General features: G+C 42.4%; 1 protein-coding gene across 3 annotated transcripts; it reads right to left on the bottom strand.

The window, feature by feature from the left end:
* Positions 1-826: 826 nt before the first annotated feature.
* Positions 827-21,247, bottom strand: TPGS2 (tubulin polyglutamylase complex subunit 2). Of its 3 annotated transcripts, none has more exons than XM_030467383.1 (7): positions 21,086-21,247; positions 16,621-16,700; positions 9,678-9,765; positions 7,642-7,773; positions 5,894-6,007; positions 4,266-4,426; positions 827-2,314 (listed from the first exon to the last, which is right to left on the bottom strand). In XM_030467383.1, the coding sequence occupies exons 1-7, from the start codon at positions 21,156-21,158 to the stop codon at positions 2,087-2,089; spliced, it is 876 nt and encodes a 291-aa protein (XP_030323243.1). In that variant the 5' UTR covers positions 21,159-21,247; the 3' UTR covers positions 827-2,086. The 3 variants fall into 3 exon arrangements, with proteins under 3 accessions (XP_030323243.1, XP_030323245.1, XP_030323244.1); XM_030467385.1 differs by lacking the exon at positions 21,086-21,247 and adding an exon at positions 15,369-15,493 and having other exon boundaries at positions 16,621-16,698; XM_030467384.1 differs by lacking the exon at positions 5,894-6,007.
* Positions 21,248-21,343: the final 96 nt, after the last annotated feature.

Raw genomic sequence — 21,343 nt, 5'->3', positions numbered from 1 at the left:
ACTCCAGATACCTGTATGTTAAGAGAAATCAAAATACAGGTTCCAACAGTGGCAGAAGCAACTTGATTAAAGAAATTTTGATCTACAATATTCTTTGGTAAGAGATAGATGCTACACTGATGGATCAGGAGCCTAGGCTTGCTTCCATTTGATAATCTGTTACCCTAACAAACCCCTAATCTGGTAAAGCATGGGTAAAAGAAGAGCAAGGCCAGTCTGAAATAAAAACCTGAGCATAGAGTGGGGGGTTTTTTTCATGCTTGGTTTCAGTTTTTGCTTTTTGATCTGACCATTTGAGTAAGCACCAAAAATTAGAAAACTAAACTACAGGGTCTCCAGAATCCTGGTACAGCTCTGCTAGAACTCATTTGCATCATGGAACCACACGTGCTACTGAAAGACTAGACTTAAACTACTACCTTTTGAAGGGATTAAGACAATTTATATGGCAGCATTCCCAAATGCTCAAACAACAACAAAAAACCCCCACCAAACCAAACTAACAAAACAAATCCAAAAGTCTTTCCTCCAGACTGAATGCAGGACAAACGTAGGAAGAGGCTGTTGTGCTCCTGCAGGAATTCCACCACCTCCATCTGACATGAGCCTGCAATAGCTTTACAAGGTTGAGGTCTTACCAGATTAAAACTGCATCAGAAGCTGCCTGTTCCCAGAGGGGTGACAACAGTCTTCATTTTTCTAGAAAATGCAAGTATCATATATATGTCAAGCATGTGACTGCAGTCCCAGGGTTGGGTACCATGATCACACAAAAAGGGGATCTCCAAGCATTCAGTCCCAAAAGCATCTTCAAATACCCAATCACTCTGGAGGAAAATATTTAAATCTTTATTAAAATACTATTAAGCACTTACAAGGGTGGCTTTGTCTTTCTAAAGGCATACAAATACTCATGAAAGCCTCACAATGACCCTGTGAGGTAGGTTTGTCTTAGGTAATTATGTGACTATTTCATAAATAAAAAGTGATGCTGTTTAAATAATCAATGTTTATTTGAAGGTGGTGACTTTGAATTCGCTGCTTAGGCACAGAATGTGTTGGTTGCTACCATATGTTTCCAGCACATCTAGGAAGACAGAATGGCATAAGAAAGTAATGGAAAAAATCAGATGTAACTGAAAATGAGCAGTGAACGGGTTAAAGTGCAGTTCTAACCTGAAAATTTACAGTACAGAAAACAGCATCAGGGGCTTCTAAAGCTGTAGGATCTCAGTTGCCCCTGGTGGGGCTCAACTGAAATGTGGCAAAGTCTGTTTGAACAGTCAACTTTGCAAATGACTGTGTGACAAACCAAGGAGTCCTCCTGCTTTACAGGACTCTTAACACCACTGACCCACCCTGGCTCAGCAGTTCCCACAAGAAGAGAAAGCAGAGGCCATGAAAGATCCTGCACCTTCTGGTTGCCTTTAGGAATATTGGGAAGGACATCACATAGATGTCACTATCCGAAAAGATGCTGCACAAAGGCCAAAAAACCACATAGGCTGTAGAGCAAGCAATGTAGAGACATAGAAGCTCCAGGTCCCTTTTTTTTCTGTGAATCTCAAAGCAGAAGTTGGAAGGAGTGCAGGGAAGTGCAAAGTTTGATTCAGTCTGAAGCAGAAGCTACTTCTTTGTTTGGTGGGTTACAGCCTGCTCCCATAGCATGCTAGGTCAGGACAGGTTTCTTTCAAAGGTGATGGAAGAAGTATCTTTATAGTCTGTATTTCAACAAAGGTCTTTTAAATTAATGGTGACTTAAATTTGCTTTCAGTTCAGTGCTGTAGTTGCATGGGTGCAAACACTTCCCTACAGAGCAGTAACATGAAGGGTTTCTTCATGCCCATCCCACAAGTAGCAGAAGAGAATGAAATCTATCTCTCACTTAATTTTTCTCAGAGTCTCCAGAAACTACGTCCCTCTCATGTCAAAGCACATTGTGGCTATATTTCATGCAAATGCTGCAATGTGTTTTCCATGGGCTCATCAATTCATACACAAGGAACTTGGTCTGAACTACCGAGACTCCGCATGAGAGAATGTCCAAGCTTATTGCAAATGCTGTCCAGGGGCAGATCTGGGGGTCTCACTTCCTTGAAGAATTTCCAGATAGTGAGGATGTCTTGGAGGAGGTCATGCTTGTTTGACTCTTTTGGGAGCCTGCTGGCTGGGATGGTGGTTTCTTTTTCATCACTGGAGTTTTGTTTTTGCTCTTAAATACTTTATTGGGGTCCAGCTTGTTCACAAAGGTATCAGCTTCTTCAGACAGCAGAGCTGTGTTGATGGTTATGGGTTTGTACATGTTAAACCATTGCTAAAAGGCAGGATGGTGGAGAAAAATAGGTTAAAATCAAGCTGCAACTAGACATTTCCACCTTGTTTCCCCTTACCCCCGAGACCTCATTTTAATCATACACCACTTAATTTACACTTTATAGGTCTGCACAGAGTGCCTTGTGATAAATGTACACAAGGCACAGCTACAGCTACAGGCCTGTAACTGCCCCACATTCCAGGCAGGGAAGAAGAGAAGCAGACACAAACCTAACACTACCTTTTCCTGCAGTGTAATTCCTATCAGGAGCAACTCCTGTTTTAAACCACAGGAGGAAAGGCAAAATGAGGGGATGAAACTAAACTGTAATTATTTAGATTCAGAGAAATAGAAAAGATTAAAAAACAAACCTTGGAATTTAAAAGTGCTTACAAATTGGAACCAAACTAGTTGAACTTCTCAAAATATAGCCTCCCTCCCTCTTTTCATACATACAGTAATTCAGGCTTTTAAACTCTTTACACAGAGGATTTTGCATGTGTTCCTCCTTGGGCTGATTTTACATCTAGAAGCAACCACATTGATTTTGTTTTTTGGTTCCCAGATGCCACCACGATGTTTTAACCTGCAGTTCTCATCTCTTAAATGTTCATCCTCTCAGTTTTCCATTGATGAAGTCAGGCAATAAAACTGTAGGGGTTATGATATTACAGTTCCTATTGAAACCATCAGGAAAATGTTGAACAAGGTAAAGAAAGGATCAGCACCAAAATGTAGATGGCAGCCTACTCATGTACTGCTTCATGGAAAGCACTTTTAATATACAGCCCTTGTATTCCTTTAAAAATTATAATGGTTAACAAACCAGGAGGACTGAGGCTGCAAATGATTAGTGAAATGAATAATTTCACGAAAGTTTGTGTATATACTGAACACAGGATAATAGTCTGGCCTGGAAGTCTAAGAGGAAGGCAGAACATAGGGCTACAGTGGAGTACTATCTACACAGCCCTGATAAAAGTAGAGAGCAGCATAAGAGAGAAGATACCCAGAAATGCAAAGAGCTAAATTCTAGAGTCATTGGTAGATGGGAAGTCAGCAGTGATTTTATTGAGTAGTTCTGATGTATGCACAGGATGAAGCAGACCAAGCAATGTCATGCTGGTAAGACAGCTGTCATCTCTGGGTGAAGTGCAGGACACACATTGAGACCTGCCAGGATTTGCCAGTATGCTCAGGCATTGCACATGCTTGTATGCTCTGTTTGGTAGTATTGTCAGATCCATTCCCTGACTGCTAACGAGGTGGAAGCATGGTTAGGACTGAAGGATCAGACAAGCACTGAGAAATGGAAGGATCAGAGTTCTGACATAAAAGAATAGTAATTTTAGGAATAATAAGGTGATGAATGAGCAGTACCTGAATGAAGTTGTACCTGAAGCTCTTCTATAAATACTTCTAGCCCTGCTGGCACTGAAATTGCCCCTTTTTGTGGGCATTATTTTTAATGAGGCATCCCTTCATGATTGAGGACATTGCAAAAGAATTCACATTTTTGGCAAAGCTCAAGTTCATAGTCTTCCTATCAGCTACCAGCAGTCGTAAGAGTGGAGGTTTGCTTCAGAGTCAAGAAAGCAAAGAAATAATGGAGGTTTCACCATCTGATATTAGAGTTCAAAGTTGAAGCCCAGCTCAGGTGAGGAGGGTTAACACAGTGTTAGTGAACTCAACAAGATAAACTAATGACCATTAACATGCTACAGGAGAAAGGTTTACAGCCCCTACAACAGCTCACTAGATCCACTTGACCCTCCACAGACTCCTTATCAAAAGGTGAGAAGATGTTTTTCCAGTCCATACGTATGCAAAATAGACGTGACCCTTGCTCACTGCAAAGAGGCTTGACTAGATGACTTCTAAAGGTCCCTTTCAATCCAAACCATTCTATTATTCCATAAAAACACTGATGAGGTGGATCCTGCTGTCTTACCTTGGCCTGTGGGCTGACCCCATAGCTGGTGAAGGCATACTGCCACTGTGGGAGACCCAGGTGGGTTATCAGCAGGCGGTAATATGCTGTGAAGGTTTTGGTGAGGAAATGCCAGTACAGAGCTCTGTCCAGGAACCATATCTCTGTGTCTGGGGAGACAACTGGAACAAAACCAAACATAAATTAACACTGTTGCACTGCAGTGATAAGAGCAAACCCTAGCCACTGTTAGGTGGGAGACAAAACACAGTTACCAGAAAGGCTGTAGCTTCTAAGCACAGCATCCCTGATTAACATAGACGATTATCCAGAGGCAATGTGGCTTAATAGTTAGAGCATGGGGTCTGAAAAGGGCTTAATTCTGCTTACTAAAAATAACTTACCCAAATGGTCATTACAGTTGCATTCCCCAATGCAAAACATATGCAATGCTAATCCTTCCCAGCCTGGGACTGATGTTCTACATAGAACAACTTTGAGTGTAGTCCAAAGTACAATTATGGCAAGCATTTATGTGCCTCACAAAGTAAAAAAAAAAACTAAGTCAACTGTCAGACATCTAGATTACTGAATACAGCCCGGAGTCTGAATGTCATGAGAGTGTGTGCTGCCAATAAAAACACATTTTTCAAAATCTTTCTTCAGTGATCAAATACTTCTCTGGAGGTAACATCCTTTGTAGCATTAAAAAAAAAAAAGTGATTTTACTTGGGAAATAGAAATGTTGAACACTGTCAACTGAACACACTACCCACTGTGTTGACATCTGTAACAGCACTGCAAACAACCCTTCATCCCCTTGCACAGGTTTTTCACATGTGCTGAAACCACCAACACTGGAAGGCAAGAGGACAAGTGAGAAGTTTCTGCCTTGGGATCTGCAGTCACATCCAATGAAAAAGAGATAAAACAACAAGGAAAAGTTTTCTTGAGAACAGGTGTATCACAATTGCACACCCCTACGCAGTGAGCATGCATGCATACTCATACATGTAGTGGCCTGTGCACTGTGTCAGATGACACATACTTTACAAGTAACTCAGGTGTTTCACTAATCACCAACTGATAAAAGCTTTCCACTTACCTATCAGAAGAAACAGCTCACATCTTTCACTCTCCAGTTCAATTTTCCCACCCAAAGGTTCACCTACTTAGCATCTGTGCATCCATGCACAAGGTGGAAGAACCACTCCAAGTCTGTCTCAATCTGAGCTAAGGACCTTTTTACCATCTACATTTTTCTTCTAAGAAGAGTTACAGCATTTCTTATCAAAATGTCTGTGGCTTATTCCAAGACACAAAAGTAAACAGAGATTTGTTAGTGGCTGGGTTAGTCTCTGTGTTATTTCAACATGACTGTCTGTAGGTCATACATGAATGCCTTCCTGTTTCTATGCATGCAGAAATCATAACTTATAACTTAAGACTCCAACATTTAAGGAGGGAAAATGTTAAATCTAGTTAAATCTCTGTAAGGTTTAGCCCCTGACTTCAGTGCAGACAGGACAGCCTGTCCTGATCATCTACAAAGTGCAAAGGATGTCAGAAATGTAAGATGATTCCATACATGAAGTCTCCAGATGCAATCCACAACAAGAGATGGCTAACTTTGCTCTTTTCAGTCTTACCTGGTTTAGCATGCTTATAAACAAGACAAACTTTTCCATTCCCATTACATGGGTCTAATTCAAAGATAAGACTACGAGAGTCGAAATGTGGTTTCTCTGGTTTGCCTCCATTATCTGAAAACAAAACAAAAAAATCTTCATGAAACATGTTTGGAAAACTGACTGTGGCTCAGCTGCAAAGAGTCAGTCTGTTTGGTACCTATGAATAAAATCAGCTGAATTTTACTCTTCTTAAAAAGGATTAAGTTCTTTGAGGTAAAACCAAAATGCAACAAAGAAACCCAAACCAAAAATCAGTGAGAAAAAAATTAATTTCCAGTAGAAAAACAAACTACAGTGTCAAAGCCAGATAGCTAAAAAAGGACATCAAGGTGGCCTCTAGTCCTTCCTTGGCATAAAGCCAGATCAGCTTTACAGATGTCAGCCCTGAGATTTTGTTTGTTTTCTTTTTTCTTTCAACAGTTCTCCAGTGTTGGAGATGTCACCATCTCCAGGCAGTCAGCTCAGATACATCGCTAGCATTTAGAAGTTTTCCTCATGTGGATCCTGAACCTTCCTTGCTGCAAGTGAAGCCCAATACTTATGTTCTATCTGCCATCTCTCTCTCTCTTTTTTTTTTTTTTTTTTTTCCTGAAGAAGACAGGGTGAACAGTTTATACTTTTTCTCTAGACAGAAAACCTTTACAAACTTGGAGGCACATACATTTCTTCCTGCATTCCAGCATTACATCAGTGTCCTCAACAACAACACAGTCTCTGTGACCCGCAGCCATGACAGAGAATCTCTGAAGAACCTTTCTGGGACTGTGTAGCTGCAGTTCTTGCAGAATATAATTTTGAATTCTAAAGCTGCTAGGGAAGAAGGGGAATGTAAGAGATGTGCTATTCAGAAGGATTTTCCATGAGAACACTTATGGGGATGTAACTTTTTCTCAGTCATCTGCCTTATAAATGAATCAGTGGAGCTCTTAGTGGCTGAATGGAAGCAGAATGTGACCCATTTCATTACAGTGGCTAGAAGATCAGGAGTGCACATTGCTGGAATGTGCAAAAAGAAACTTTCAGACACACTTAGAAGCTAGGAAAGCTACAGAGATAAGACTGAAATGCAACAGTGGGTTTTTTTATGGAGTCAGCATGACACCCAGCACTGGTTTTATCTTAATTTTTCCAGTCTTGTTAGACTTCAAGAGCTCTGAAAAAAGGAGTGGGCTATTTTATTTCTTTTTCTCTCCAAACTGCAGGATGCCCAGCAATTTTAGGCAGTCTGTAAAGATACATTTTCCACTGCCACCTTGCACTTACATGTATTTATCAGAGTTACTTTGCAACGTCAAAGAGCATGTCCAGCTGTCTTTTCAGTCCCAAGATAAAAACTGTTATCAGTTGTTCATGTAATACCATAAGCAAACAAAGACTTTAGAAGCTGAACCACTGGAGTTAGCCTCTGGTAAAAATGTAAACAGGAAAAAGTTAGAACAGGAGGGCTGCCAGGCTGTTAAAAGAGGATGCAAGTAATACTAGTTATTCATAATCCCCATGAGATACACAGCATACAAACCTACCTGTCAAAGCTGTAGGGGACTAATAGAACACATAGCAGATCCAGCCTGGGAGAACAAGAAAACCCTATTTACTTGAAGTCACCTTTCCTGTTGCTATATCCATATGCTATATCCTAATGTTACCCTAAAAGAGCAAAGGAGATGAGAGAGAGCACATTTTCTGGTCTGTTAACAGGACCTTACCTTCTTCATCTGTGTCATCTTCCAGGTCAGCAAGAGTTGGTGCATTGGGCAGAGTGTACATAGAGGAACCCCCAAGACGACAAAGCTTCGAGACACTATTTATCACCATGGAGCCCAGGGGCATTGGGGTTTCTGCAATAAGAATGTGATCATTACTCACATCCAGTGTCAGAAGAACATAGGAGATATTTCTTTTGTTCCACACATCAACTCAGCCTCCTCTCCAACAGAGAGGGAGAGAAGAAGGGAGGTATACACAGCAGGCCTGAGCACTTGACCAAGTCAGGCTGCACAGGAGCAAAAATTAAGCTTTCTGAAACACAGGATCGCACTTAGAGGTGATGTGGCAGCATCTCAAGAGTTGTGCAGGTACAAGAACAGCCTGTGCTGCACCTGTTGGCCCAGCCCTGTGAAACTGGCTGTTAAAACTCCTGGCTAGCTATAGTCATCTCCTCAAAACCTTTTTTTCCCTGATGCTGTCCTTCCTACCAGAAACCACTTCAGCAGTCTTCCAATATCTGAAGAAAGCTGGGATAGGGCTTTTTACATGGGTGTTAGGGGAGAGGACAAGGAGAAATGATTTAAAACTTGAAGAGGAGAGATTTAGGCTAGACATGAGGAAAAAATTCTTTAATATGAGGGTGGTGAGACACTGGCACAGGTTGCCCAAGGAAGTTGTGTCAGCTCCCTCCCTGGAAGTGTTCCAAGGCCCAGTTGGATGGTGCTGGGAGCAACCTGGTCTGGTGGGAGGTATCCCTGCCCATGCAGGGGGGTTGGAACTGGATGATCTTTAACATCTTTTCCAACCCCGGCCATACTATGACTCGATCATGTACCCAGTCAGGGTGCATCCTCTTGGTTCCCACTCCAACACTGTATTTTATCAGTGTGTCAACACTTGGGTGTTCCTGCAGGAATGCTTGAGGACTTGTCATCTGTATGTTCTGAGGACTATTACTGTTACCAGACAGCAAGTCAACAATCAGCTGGTCCAGCCACAGGTCAGTAAAAGGGATTCAAAAAACCTTTACTGGATGCTTGTTCAAACAAGAGTCACATGAACTCCCTTGGTCTGTGCACTTGCATGCCCTGGAAAGGAGGTACTTCAGAGGTCGCAATGCAATAAATTCCACTTGAAACATGATGGGACTCAGTGCTTACAGCCCTGATGTCAATTACCCTGTAAATAAAATTACACTTCCTGAGGAAAACCCTGTATTCAACATCCAGTAGTGAGTAGTGACAACAGTCCAGCTTGACAGCCTCACTTGAGGACAATGAGAGCCAAGATAACAGTTGCACAGCTCCAGTGCAGAAAGAATGAATCCCTGATTCTTGCCAAAGAGGGACAACAAAACTCAGTCCTCTTCTCACTTTCACCACTGACTCCAGAAATAATTCCAGTGAATGGACTTTAGCTGTCAGAAAGCAGAATCAGGATCTGACATGTACTTCTACTTTGTAATGAGAAAGAAGCATTTACCATACAGTGATCCTACTGCTTTCTGATAGGATATTGTGCTAGAGCTGCTTCTCTCTCTCTGAACTACAGAGGGAGTCAAGGTACAAAATTTAAACTACATAACTTAATGTGAGTGTCCACAAATAACCAATGTATTATAGAATTGTATTTATGTCACAAAGAATTGTTTGGTTTCTAGCCAGTGTTCAGTGTGCAGATCCAGCACATGCAGGCAATACACTTTGTCCTATTGCATCAGGAAAGGATCTCTGATGTGTACTCACATTTTTTTCCTCACTGGGACATCTACATATAGGCTACATGACTACATACAGAACCACACTCCCTTGTTTACTCAGAGATCAGTTTTCTGTAGTCACCACCCAAGCTGCCTAGCAGAAACAAACCACTTAATTTTTTTCCAGCTAAGGAATGATGCCAATTTTTCATTCGAAATTTGTACTTTTGCTCAGACTAATTCAGATGCTGGCAGGTGTGTAGTGACTGTGCAGAAAATAAGTCTGAAATTGAAGAGATTCTGCAAAGGAAAGAGGTATTGGTGGAGAATACTCACCATTAATCTTTACACTCCAGGTCATCTGAAAACCATCAGTCATCAGATAGAAGTTCTTTAAATCCTCTGGCAATATGCAGGAGTTCTTCTGCAAATCACAAGACACCCAAAGTGTTATGGGGAAATGCAGAATGTCTCCCAACTGAACATTGGTACAGAAGTATTTGCCACCAAATGTTTTGCTCAACTACAAGATGACTCAAATTAGCTCTAATATCTTCCAAAAACCTTGAGAGAAACTGCTTATTTCTTGCATCTATGCTACTGCATTGGCAAAGATGACTTGGGAAAATGTCACAGTCAGTTAACCCAGGGTTACTACAGGATTGTTCCCCAAATGAGATGACATCCTGTGACACTAACAGCCACTCCAAGATCACACATATAAGCACAATATTTTTTTTTCACATAAATAACTTACAACAGTAGAGTTTTGCTTTAAGTAAAATTATCCCAAACCTACCTGTTCCACTAAAGCATGTATAGTATTAAGACAAGGACTTTCCTCTGAGGGATTTCAGTTCCAAGTAGGTGAGAAGCATAGACTCAATAGCTGCACATAATCAAGGAGGTTTGACATTCCTCTTAGCAAGCAGCATGTGTGTAAATACACAGAGTCAGTCTCACAGAGCAGCTGGTATGGCCTCACTCCACCAAACTTCAGTGCTTGGCTGGGGCTTTTAAGCCTGATACCTTCTGAGCCAACATTGAAAGAAGCAACTCCAGTGACTGGTGAAAGTGCTTCTAAGATCTAGGACTCTTAGTCTCCCGGAAGGAGACTTTCTTAGCTTAGACTTCAGCTAACCAACAAATACAAGGATAAAGCCTTAATCAACAAGAAGCACAAGAACAAGAAACTCAAAGAACTATGAACAATAGCAGGCACTGCTCCTGGTGACAGGACTGGCTGCAGACCAATGAATCCCCATTCCTATTCATTCCTGTTCACCTCGAGTACTGTGTCCAGTTCTGGGCCCCTCAGTTCAGGAAGGATATCGAGGTCCTGGAGCAGGTCCAAAGTAGGGCAACCAGGCTGGTGAAGGGACTCGAGCACAGACCCTATGAGGAGAGGCTGAGGGAGTTGGGGCTGTTCAGCCTGGAGAAGAGGAGGCTCAGGGGAGACCTCATCACTCTCTACAACTCCCTGAAAGGAGGCTGGAGCCAGGGGGGGGTTGGGCTCTTTTGCCAGACGACTTTCAACAAGACAAGAGGGCATGGTCTTAAGTTGTGCCAGGGGAAGTTTAGGTTGGATATTAGAATTTCTCTACAGAGAGGGTGATCAGACATTGGAATGGGCTGCCCAGTGAAGTAGTGGATTCTCCATCCCTGGAGATATTTAAAAAGAGACTGGATGTGGCACTCAGTGCCATGGTCTAGCAACCGCAGCGGTGGTTTAAGGGTTGGACTCGATGATCTCTGAGGTCCCTTCCAACCCAGCCAATTCTATGATTCTATGATTCTATGTGTCAAGAACAGAAAATGAAACAGTACAGACTAAAGGAGTTACCTGTTGTTTTGTTTGTAATTTTTTAGAGAAAAAACAACCAGATTGAGAAAGATTGAAGTGAGCTTGCATTTAAAGTTATCATCAGACTCAAGTGTCCAAAAGAAGCACATCCAAAAACTTAGCATAGCCTTTGATGATGGAGGTTCCACAATCTCCCTGTTGACTTGTCCAAGGGATGCATCACTCTCATTTTAAAAAAAGTTTCCTTTACTGCAGTCTGAACCTCCAAGTTGAAACTTGTGATCATTCTCCCTTTCCCACTCCCATGTGTTTTTAAATTTGCTTAGGAACACAGAAATAAATATGTTCCTTGAAGGTCAAGATTTGTCATTAATCCATCAGGGTATAAAACTTTAAAATGTTGACTTGGGACTTGCTCACCATCACAGGACCCTGGAAACTAACTTTTATGGGAAAAATGGACAAATACTGTGGGATTTGCAACACTGTCTGATAACTCAAGTAATTCTGAGACAGGATTTTCAACCTTTTCTAAAAACACATACAGTTCTTTCATTCAGCCAGCTTTAAAGACATACTGTTGGACATGGCTGGCTCTTTGTGAAGCAAGTTCGACAGTTAAAGCAAGAACAGATAGAATTACAAACTTTAGGAACATTTATAGACCAGCATTGCTGTCCCTTGTATAGGCTTACCCTGCCACAGATCAAGATGCTATTCAAGTACGTGTTCACAGCCTGCCATCAGAGGCCTGGGTGGGTTTTGGAGCAGATATAGTATTACTTTGGAGAAAGCACAGGAGTCAGATGTTAACAGTTTACCCAGCTTCTGCTGAGACTATTTCCCTACAGCTACTAGAAAATGTAACATTTAAAGTTTTTAATAATAATAATAATAATAATAATAATAATAATAGAGTGTATTCTGGTAACATATATCTAAGGAAATAAAAACAAAACATACACATACAGTTTACTTAGCTCTGCTTCACTTGAGGCATGAATTTGTGACACCTCAGGAGATGCTCATCAGATTCTTCCCCATGCCTGCAATTTGTGCATATCCAGTTATCTACCCTGGTGTTGCCTCACTGCATCCATCCAGCAAGAGCTACCAGCCAGCAGCATCCAGCTCTGCTCATAGAATCATAGAATCATAGAATTGGCTGGGTTGGAAGGGACCTCAGAGATCATCAAGTCCAACCCTTGATCCACTACTGCTGCAGTTACCAGACCATGGCACTGAGTGCCACATCCAGTCTCTTTTTAAGTATCTCCAGGGATGGAGAATCCACTACTTCCCTGGGCAGCCCATTCCAATGTCTGATCACCCTCTCAGTAAAGAAATTCTTCCTAATATCCATCCTAAACCTCCCCTGGCACAACTTAAGACCATGCCCTCCTGTCTGGTCATTGCTGGCCTCTGGTCACCAGTGGCTGGACCTAGCAAGAGAAGGTGCTGGCTTCCTCTTGTCCATACCCCCTTCCTTCTCTAGGACCAGTGCAGACCTTCTGTCTATAAAAGTCTTATTCTGAGTCACTTTGCTTGAGCTGCTACAGTCTCTGCCCCCCAGGCAGTGATGTATATACTGTGCAGGACACTCTAACCCATCCACAACCTTCACTGCTAAGTGTTAACTTTCTAGGTGTCTCCATTTATTCCAACAGACTACTAGAGACAAGTCCCAGATATTAATGTCTTAGCAGCTTGTCATAGGACACATCACTAGCACAGTGCTTTCCTAACCCATGTAGAGAAAACCTTCAGAGGTATTATTAAAGCAGAGAATCTGGTATTGTAGAAACTTTGTTTTGTGCATAATTTGTTGTCCTTTGACAAGAGCCTGCTAATGGTTGAGGTCCTGGTGGGAAGTCTCAGGAGATTACTAAACAACATGGACATATCTGAAGTTCTTAAAATGCCTTAAACAAACACACCTTCTTCTGTGGTTTCTTCTCAGTCTTTAATATTTATAATTTCATGCTATGCTTTCACCACTTCCAGCTGCATACTGTAGCTGTAAGCACAGTGAGCAGGGTTAAAACTATGAAGACAGAAAACATGACCTGCTGCAAAGTCTCAGAGCAGTACCAATGTTTACACAGCACTTTCAGTCCATTTCAAATCCCTCAAATTTAACTAATTTACCCAAGCAATAAAAATACATACACAAACATTTCTCTTGACTTTGGTGTGTTCTCCTTTAGGTAAGAGAAACAGATCCACTGAGATGGCAAAATCTAAGATTTTAATACATCCACCATTGTATCCAGTTAAATACTACTACAAACCAGGCACAGCCCAATTTAACAAATGTAGCTGATTAAGACAAAGAAAAAAAAATATGATGATTTAAAAACCACAGGTGGATAGGCCTTCTGAACTGAATCCTCCCTTCTGGATGGAAAGAATAACATGTGCATGTTTCTCCAACATGTTAGGATTCTCCTAACCACGTCCCTTTGTAAGACTTTCCAAATGATAGTGCAACATACATAGGTGGAAAATGTCACAGCAGAGCAGCTCAGGGGTCTGTAGAAAAAAACATATATACATATTTTTTGTGCAGATACACTTCACTAATACACATCTCTCCCATCTCACAGAAAGAACTGACTGATTTGTCATATTACACTCAATGACATGACTATAACGTCAAAAAGGTGGTTTTCTGACAGCAGAGTCAGAGAAACAAATTACAATGGCTTTTCAAGCTCTGTACTCCCTCTGCACAACTGGTAATTTCCAAGGCTGTGATCTCCAGCCCCATAAGATACAATATTCCTAGTAATGTGCCAGAAATGGCTTCAGCACAGCCCTGGCCAGCATCTGTTTTCCCTCAAGTCATTTGGTTACACTCATCAGCTCATAAAACAAAATATCCCATGTGCTCATCATGGTGTGTGCGGTCTATTTTTCTGTTTGTTTGTTGTCCATAATATCCCCAAACAGTCTCCCAAGAAAGCAAAGTTGATTGAGGACAGAGAGAATGACCAGAAACAGGGCAGTTTTGCTTCCAAGATCTGATCAGTGCTGGATCCAGAACTAAACCACTGACACTTGGCAATTCACTTAAGGCACTTTTGAAAGAGTAACTCCCAAGAAAATATCCTGAAGTAGCAAACAGCAATCAAAACATAGTGCTCAAGAGAGACTTCTCTAAAGAACAGCATGAGTTTTATCCAGCTTCTAGGGAAAGATGGAAGGGATCTGTGCAACTTCTCAGGGCTTCCAAGCAGCAGGCCACATCAGCAGCCACCCCTGTCCCTCTGCCACGTAGTTTCATGACTGGTCTGCCCTAGCTGCCAGTGAATGCAGAAGACAGTAATTTATGTTACTTACTGAAACATTCTTGTTGCACCTTGTACAAATCTCATCTGAGGGGAGCCTCTTTCTCAGCAAAAATGCTTTTATTTTGCAAAACTGGGACTGGAAAAACGGTTTCTAAAAAAAAAAGTATCTTAAGAATAGACCTTTTATCTGGTGATCTTCAACAGGAACAGAGGTAACTACTTTAGGGGAAAAACAGTGTAATTTTGGGAATAATTTGAAGGATTTTTCCTACATCACACAAAAAGCCCTGCAAATACTTTCCTAACCAAAGATGTAGAGGGGAATTAAAAATCCAGACTTCGAAAAGACCTCGTTAAAATCCCATCTTCGGACAAACTATTACATGCGTATGTATTGCCACCTAGTGGCTAAGAAAAAAAGTGATAAAAGTGAACACGGGGTACAGCTACTTACAGCCAAAGCAGCGTCATTTCAGGAAAAGTGAGGTTCAAGCTCATTTTGGAAGGGCCTCGTGAGGCGCTGAGTACCTGCACTTAACCACAGCTGCAGGATATACTGCAGTAATATAGACTGTTTTAGGTATCAGACTTCACCCCAAGAGCTCAAGAAAAGAAGGAGAGGGGGAAAAAAAAAGTTATCTTTAATCTGAGAAGGGGGACTTCAGGTTTTATCAGACTAACCAGAAAGAAACAGACAGCAAAGTCCTCTACCATTAGTAGTTCACCTTAACTCTACCTACTTAATTTTCACAATTTACTTCCACAATTAACTTGCTGTGGTGGGGAAAGATCAAGTTTTGTTTTGACACCTTTTCAGCAAAGTGGTTTGGTTACAGCATTTCGAAGTTTGGTTTTATGAGACTATTTCCATGTTGAAACAAGCCCAATTGAGTTCAGAGGAGTATCAGAACCTAAAAGTGAGAGCAATACCATGCCATGAGGAACAGTCCTTTCCTATCAACAGGAGAATAAGCACATGACACTTTGCAGTTCCCAGGGCTGAGCTGGCTCACGATCAGGGTGCCTCAGACTTCCCAGCAGTCTTAAAATATCATCTGAACAACAGGTACAAGAAATCAGGAATCAGTTCACACAAACCTGAAAAACCTGACATTTCTGCCTAGCCATGGTTGCTGGCTACTGTACAAGTTTCAGTACATAACAAGGGTTTACACCACATACATTCTGACCTGGATTTATAGATTCTTGATAAAATACCACTAATTGGGTTGGGTGTTACCAAAACTAGCACATGACTTTTCCTTCTGTTTAAGAAGAACTATAAATGGCAAAGTGTCACAACAGAAGTTATTTTATGTTGTGGTAACAAGAGCAGTCTCTGGGAGCATGTGCTTTCGGGCACGGCCAGGGTTGGAGCAGAGGGAGAACGATTTGCTCAACATCACCCTTTGCTGTGCCTCTTCCTAAAGGCCACCCAGCTTCTACAGTCCCTCCCCTACCTATGATCGATACCTAGAAAGCCACTATTCCCTCATGGTCATTGAACATGGATTGACGAACACCAAAAATGCCATCCCTGCCCACCAGAGGCACACAACAGTATTTAGGAGCCCTCCAGTCATGCAGTGCAAGGCAGCGAGGTCAGCTCACCAGTCAAGGTAACACACAGAGTGTTCTTTGTAGTCTTCTAGAACAGGCAGTGGGACATTCTTTGACCAAAAGATTTGGTGGTGGGAGGAGGGGCTGTGTGAAATGGAAATAAATGCCTGAGACCAAAAAGAGAAACAGACAACTGGAACAAACTGGCTGGGTCAGTGGTGTTTTCCAGCCTGAGGCCTTTCCCTCTAGTGGCCATTATTAATAAAGAGCTGCTTCATTTTGTTTCAAAGGGAGTAGGAAAATGGTTTCAGACATGAGTCAGAACAATGTTTGCTCTCCACTAAGTCACTGCTATTGCTGCCTACTACAGTTATTTCTCCTTTGAGCTGTCATTCTGGATGTACACACACTGATGAAGCTTCTCTAGCAGATGAGGTGTGTGTGATAGCCTGAAACACAGAGTGGTGACCTGGTGAAAAAAAAAAAAATCTCTTTACTGTACATGGTGCCCCAAACTTGGTAACAGTCTGTAACAAACACACCCAAGGTAGCCACTGCAATCTCCATGGGTTGCTGCACATTCAGACTGACCTCACCTCAGGACTATCACAAAAATACTCACTTGTTCCCATGAAATGATTGCGTGGCGTTCAGCTGGCTCTTTTTCCACAAATGTCACCTCAGCAACTCCTGGAGAAGCCTCTAGAAGGAAAAGAGAGAAGCAGGTTTGCAGCTGGCATGGGTGACAGCAAGCATTGTGAGCCAGTTTAGGAAGTCAACCTGCCTGACACTAGGGAAAAAGCAGTAATGACTGCAAGCACTGTGCTGGTGACTTTGTCTGTCTATCTGTTCTCTGCGTGTCTTGGCGAGAGGGATGTGAACTGCTGCACACAATACCATCCTTTGATGGTTACACACATTTTGCATCCAAGGTGCCATCTCTTTCAGCAGACTGATGGAGAAATCAACCATGAGTTCTTGGGCAAATTCCAGAAAAAGGGATGATGTTTCTTTCCAGGCTCACCCTGTAGATTCAGTTAGGTATCAGGATTCAGTTAGGTATTCTCAGCTTGATACAAAATGTTGTGCAGTGTTCCTGTAAAATGCCAACAACTGTATACCACAAAGATGGGCACTCTTCAGTGCTGCATTCAGAAGGTTTGAACAGATGCAGAATCTGATCGTGCTGAAAGGGACCCACATGAGCAAACATTCAAACTCAGATTTGTTATGAGCACTGAGCTCATAATTTATAAAATTCTGAGTATTTTATGGGAAGGAATGTTGTATAAATGTGAGGTATTAATATACATGGTGCAATCCTTGCAGGTGAGTGGCAGCAGAACTGTCTCCCTTGCACTCACTGTTTTTTTTAACATTTCATATAGAGACAACTGAAATAGTTCCCACTCACTTCATTCACTTTGGGTCAGCTCCAGAAAGACAAATAACTTTGTGTTGTGGGAACTGCAAGCCCAGAGCACAAGGCTGTGGAGCAGAAGTGATCACTATGCAGGGCTTTCAAGACTGGCTCTGCTGTGAAAGTATTGGCTCCCAAAGCAGTCACACATATTGTAATTTCTTTCTCGTAAAACACACACAGTGCACCAGACAGGAAAGGCAGGCACCAGAGAGCTTTGGTTTGGTTTTCATCTCCATCAGTGGTTTCTTAATTCCAGCAGTAGCATTGCCCTTGTCTGTTCAGCTGGTAGAAAAGCAGCATTCAGTTTCAGGAAGTCTAAACCTTGGGTTTTTACATCGTAAGATCATTCAAAAGACAAAACAGAGCACCAGAAAACCTAACTCCAAGTTAAAGACAGAACCAAGAAAGAAAAAAAACAACTTGGTGACCTAGGTGATCTTTCTGGCCAGTGTGGGGCCTCAACATACAGAAGACTGATGTTTCACCAGGTTTCACTTCAAATAGGTTGATGCAAGGGATGACAATCTGTCCCTTGCTCAAATACAAGCTGTCCATATGTATTCTGATTCTAAAGAAGCATGTGGAATCAATGATCTAACTGGTCTTTCCCATCTAAGCTATGCAAGGCTTGTGATGAGTGAAGTGATTATAATAACAGAGTAATTGTTGTTTTTGTGATCAAAGAAAACAGCAGGGATGTTTAATTCATCATGTGCAACGGCTCAGCAGGGATGATGGAAGATTAAGTAGCATATTGGTCAAAGAAGATGTCTAGGAACAAAAAAGCTGCAACTTCTAAAGAGGTCTGACTGAAATCCAGATCAAAAGCAGGAGAAACTCCATCTGAAAAGCCTGAATGTCATATTAAAATATCCTGTGGGTAAACTGAAGGCCACATTTAACAGATGTGAGTAGATCTGGACAGGAGATCTACTAAACATTTGTAAGGAAAATAAGTAGCTTGCCATGGGCTGCTTTTTCTTCCAGATGGTAGGAATAAAGAAGCCACCTAGGTTATACACAAGCTATAGGATAAAGCTTACCTAGTTCAGGTGACACCTGCCTATTAACTATTCTGAACTGAGATCACAGGAAATTTTGTTGTATTTTTAGGGCACTTGATCAGGAAGCTTCCGAAAGTTCTTTGCAGTATTAACTGGAAACAGTCAATGTAATCATGTGGCACAAAACTGACACTGGGAATCACTACATTATCAGCCCTCAGGGAACTGCTAACACTGCCAAGGACTCTCTAATTTTGAAAATGTCTGAATAGTTACATTCTTACCTTCTAAGACTGTGAAACCTATGGTCCTGCTCTGGGCAGTCCACCACAGCTAATGCCTCCCATTGAGCCTTAGCTGTGAACAATCAACCTTGCTGCAATTTTCTATTAGTCACAGAACTTCAGCAAAATTAATCATGCTGGCAATGAGAAAGATGCCTCTCTTTTCCTCAGATTCAAACCTCCATCATCCTTGGAATAAATCTCCCACTTTCCATGGGGACTACAAGATGAAAAACCCAAAGCAACCCCCTCCCCTGCCTTGACCTCATATACAGAGTTTGTTCAAAGGACTGCTTTTGAAAGAGAGCAATTAACATTTCATAAAGGTATTAAAATTGGGCCTCAAGCTCCCCGTTCACTGCATGTGTGAAATTTTCTTGATGAAAAGGAGTATGTTGAGGTTTGTTTCTGTCTCCTGAAAAGTGTTCCACAAACTCAACAGAGTCAAAAGCCTATTACTGCTCTTGTGCTGTGTTAGGTAGCAAAGTATCTACTGGCTTCATGAGACTTCCCAAAAGAAGATTTAAAATAAAATAGTTTGTAGTGCCAACTACTGAGTGAGGCATCTTTCTGAACAAGACACCCTTTGTTATCTGAAAGAATCAATCACTGAACACATTGGTAATGTCTGGCAATTAGTGCAGCAATTCTTTTCAATTTAGTGGCACAATTTACATGCTTTGGACTACTTCACAGGGCAAAAAAATGCACAAAATACCCAGGAGATGAAAGATGAGAAAAGAACCAGAGAGAAACATCACAGCAGTGCAGGGGGGTACACATAGCTCATACTGCACAATGCAAGTCATAAGAGACACAGAAAAACAAAATACCCAAATGCAAACCAGGAAACACCTTCCAGGTGAAAGGGATGCTGCAGGACTTGCAGAGCCAAACCTGCACTTCCATGCCTTGCTGGCATAAATAACGTGCCTACAAAAAACAGCTTAAAAGCAACGTTACTTTTGGGCATAGCTAACACCACACAGATCTCATTCATCTGAGCCCGAAGGGTGAAAATGTGGGCGTGGCTGGTGATCTTTTACAAAGAGCTCCTTCAAAGAAGCATTTGCCATGACGGTTCATGATCAGTAGTTTCAGCTTTTTACTGCTCTAGAGAGTGTTAAAAATGTTATCCTTGACTTCACAACTGGAAAACAAGCAAAAAAATCTTGCTAGTAAGTCTGACAATAGATTAGTAAGAAAACACTGAACTGATATGGAAGATTAGATCTTCTTACCACTGAAGACTACGGAAATAATTTGGGCTTGATCTTTCAATCTCATCTGGATAGCTACCAAAAAACATCTTCAATTAACAATACACTTAGGTTATGAGATGAAACTCATTGCCCTGCAATACAGCAGCTGGGTGAGGCAATTACAGTGGTCAGTTTGGGCTCTAAAAGCTATGGGAAGAAGTTCTGAAATTCCATTTGTAATGCTTTCATATTCAAGGCTCCATGTAGAGTGTTCCCATCCACACAAATAGAAACAATCTGCCCCAAGATGGTGACAGATGAAAGGTTTGATGCTAAAATCCTCTACACACACAAATACCGTCACCATTTCTTGTGATTCTACTGCCATGAGTGACGTTTTGTCTGAGAGGTCTTAATTTCAGATGCTGAATATCTTGCATGCTTGCTGAACTTCAAAAGGCACTGCAGGGATGCTCAAGGGCTGAGCACCAGACAGAGATGGCAAGCAGGGAATGTGGTGAAAAGTCCCAGTGTAGGGGAATAACCTGCAGGGTGACTGCTTCTGGGGAGCTGATCCTGAGCAGATTCACTGATTAGTCTTGCCAGAACACCACAGGATGCTAATTCCACCGGGCATGCTGCTTGCTGACCCTGTGTTACAAGAGGCTAAAAACCATGCAAGATTTTTAATTAAACGCCACTTTCACATCTTAAAAGCTCTCGTGTTTTTTTATTTTATTTTATTTATTTTATTTTATTTTACTTTATTTTAACAGCAGGACTCTTCATAAACCGAGATAATTAGCATTTCTCCCGTTGACACAAACGCTGGAAACAGGGTGGGGTTATTCTGTGCCTGTAGAAGGGTCAGAGCAATGCGATGTCCCTGACAGAACCCACAGGCCGGGAGCTGATCCAGCAGCACCGCCCTTACCCCCCCTGCAGCTTCCCGGGCCCGGACCCAGGGGCTGACAGGGACAGCCCTCACCCCACCCGCTCCGAACCGGGCCAGCACCTCGGGAAGGAGGTTCTGGGTTCTGGCAGAACCACCCTTGGGACGGCCCTTCCGTGATCCCGGGACGGTTTCCATGACAACCGAGCGACTCCCCCCCCCCCCCACCGGGTGTCCCAGGCCTAGCCCAGGCCCAAGGGGCTCTCCCACAGCGCCACTCACCCAGTATCCGTGTGACCCCCAGGGTAAGCTTGTCCAGGTAGGGCTTGATGCTAGCGGAGGGCTTCTCCTCCATCCTCCCCCGGCCTCTCCGCGGTTCCCCTCCCTCACCGCCAACGCCCCGGCACCGCGGAGAGGGGAAGCCGAGTGTGCGCTCGGGCGGCGGGGCAAGCGCCTCTTTTGTCCTTCCTCCCACTCCGTAGCCGCGGCTGCGCCGTGAGGTGCACTGGGAGTAGTAGTTCTGGCGGCGAGTGCCCGGGC

This window comes from Calypte anna, chromosome Z (assembly GCF_003957555.1).
Source record: "Calypte anna isolate BGI_N300 chromosome Z, bCalAnn1_v1.p, whole genome shotgun sequence".
Classification (NCBI taxonomy): Eukaryota; Metazoa; Chordata; class Aves; order Apodiformes; family Trochilidae; genus Calypte; species Calypte anna.
This window is presented reverse-complemented; position numbering and strand designations above follow the sequence as displayed.

Coding starts and splice junctions, on each gene's coding strand:
- TPGS2 (XM_030467383.1), bottom strand. CDS start 21,158: ATGGAGGAGAAGCCCTCCGCTAGCATCAAGCCCTACCTGGACAAGCTT. Junction 6,008..7,641: donor AGATGACACAGATGAAGAAG/GTAAGGTCCTGT, acceptor TTTTGTTTTCAG/ATAATGGAGGCAAACCAGAG. Junction 2,315..4,265: donor GGGTCAGCCCACAGGCCAAG/GTAAGACAGCAG, acceptor CCTGCCTTTTAG/CAATGGTTTAACATGTACAA.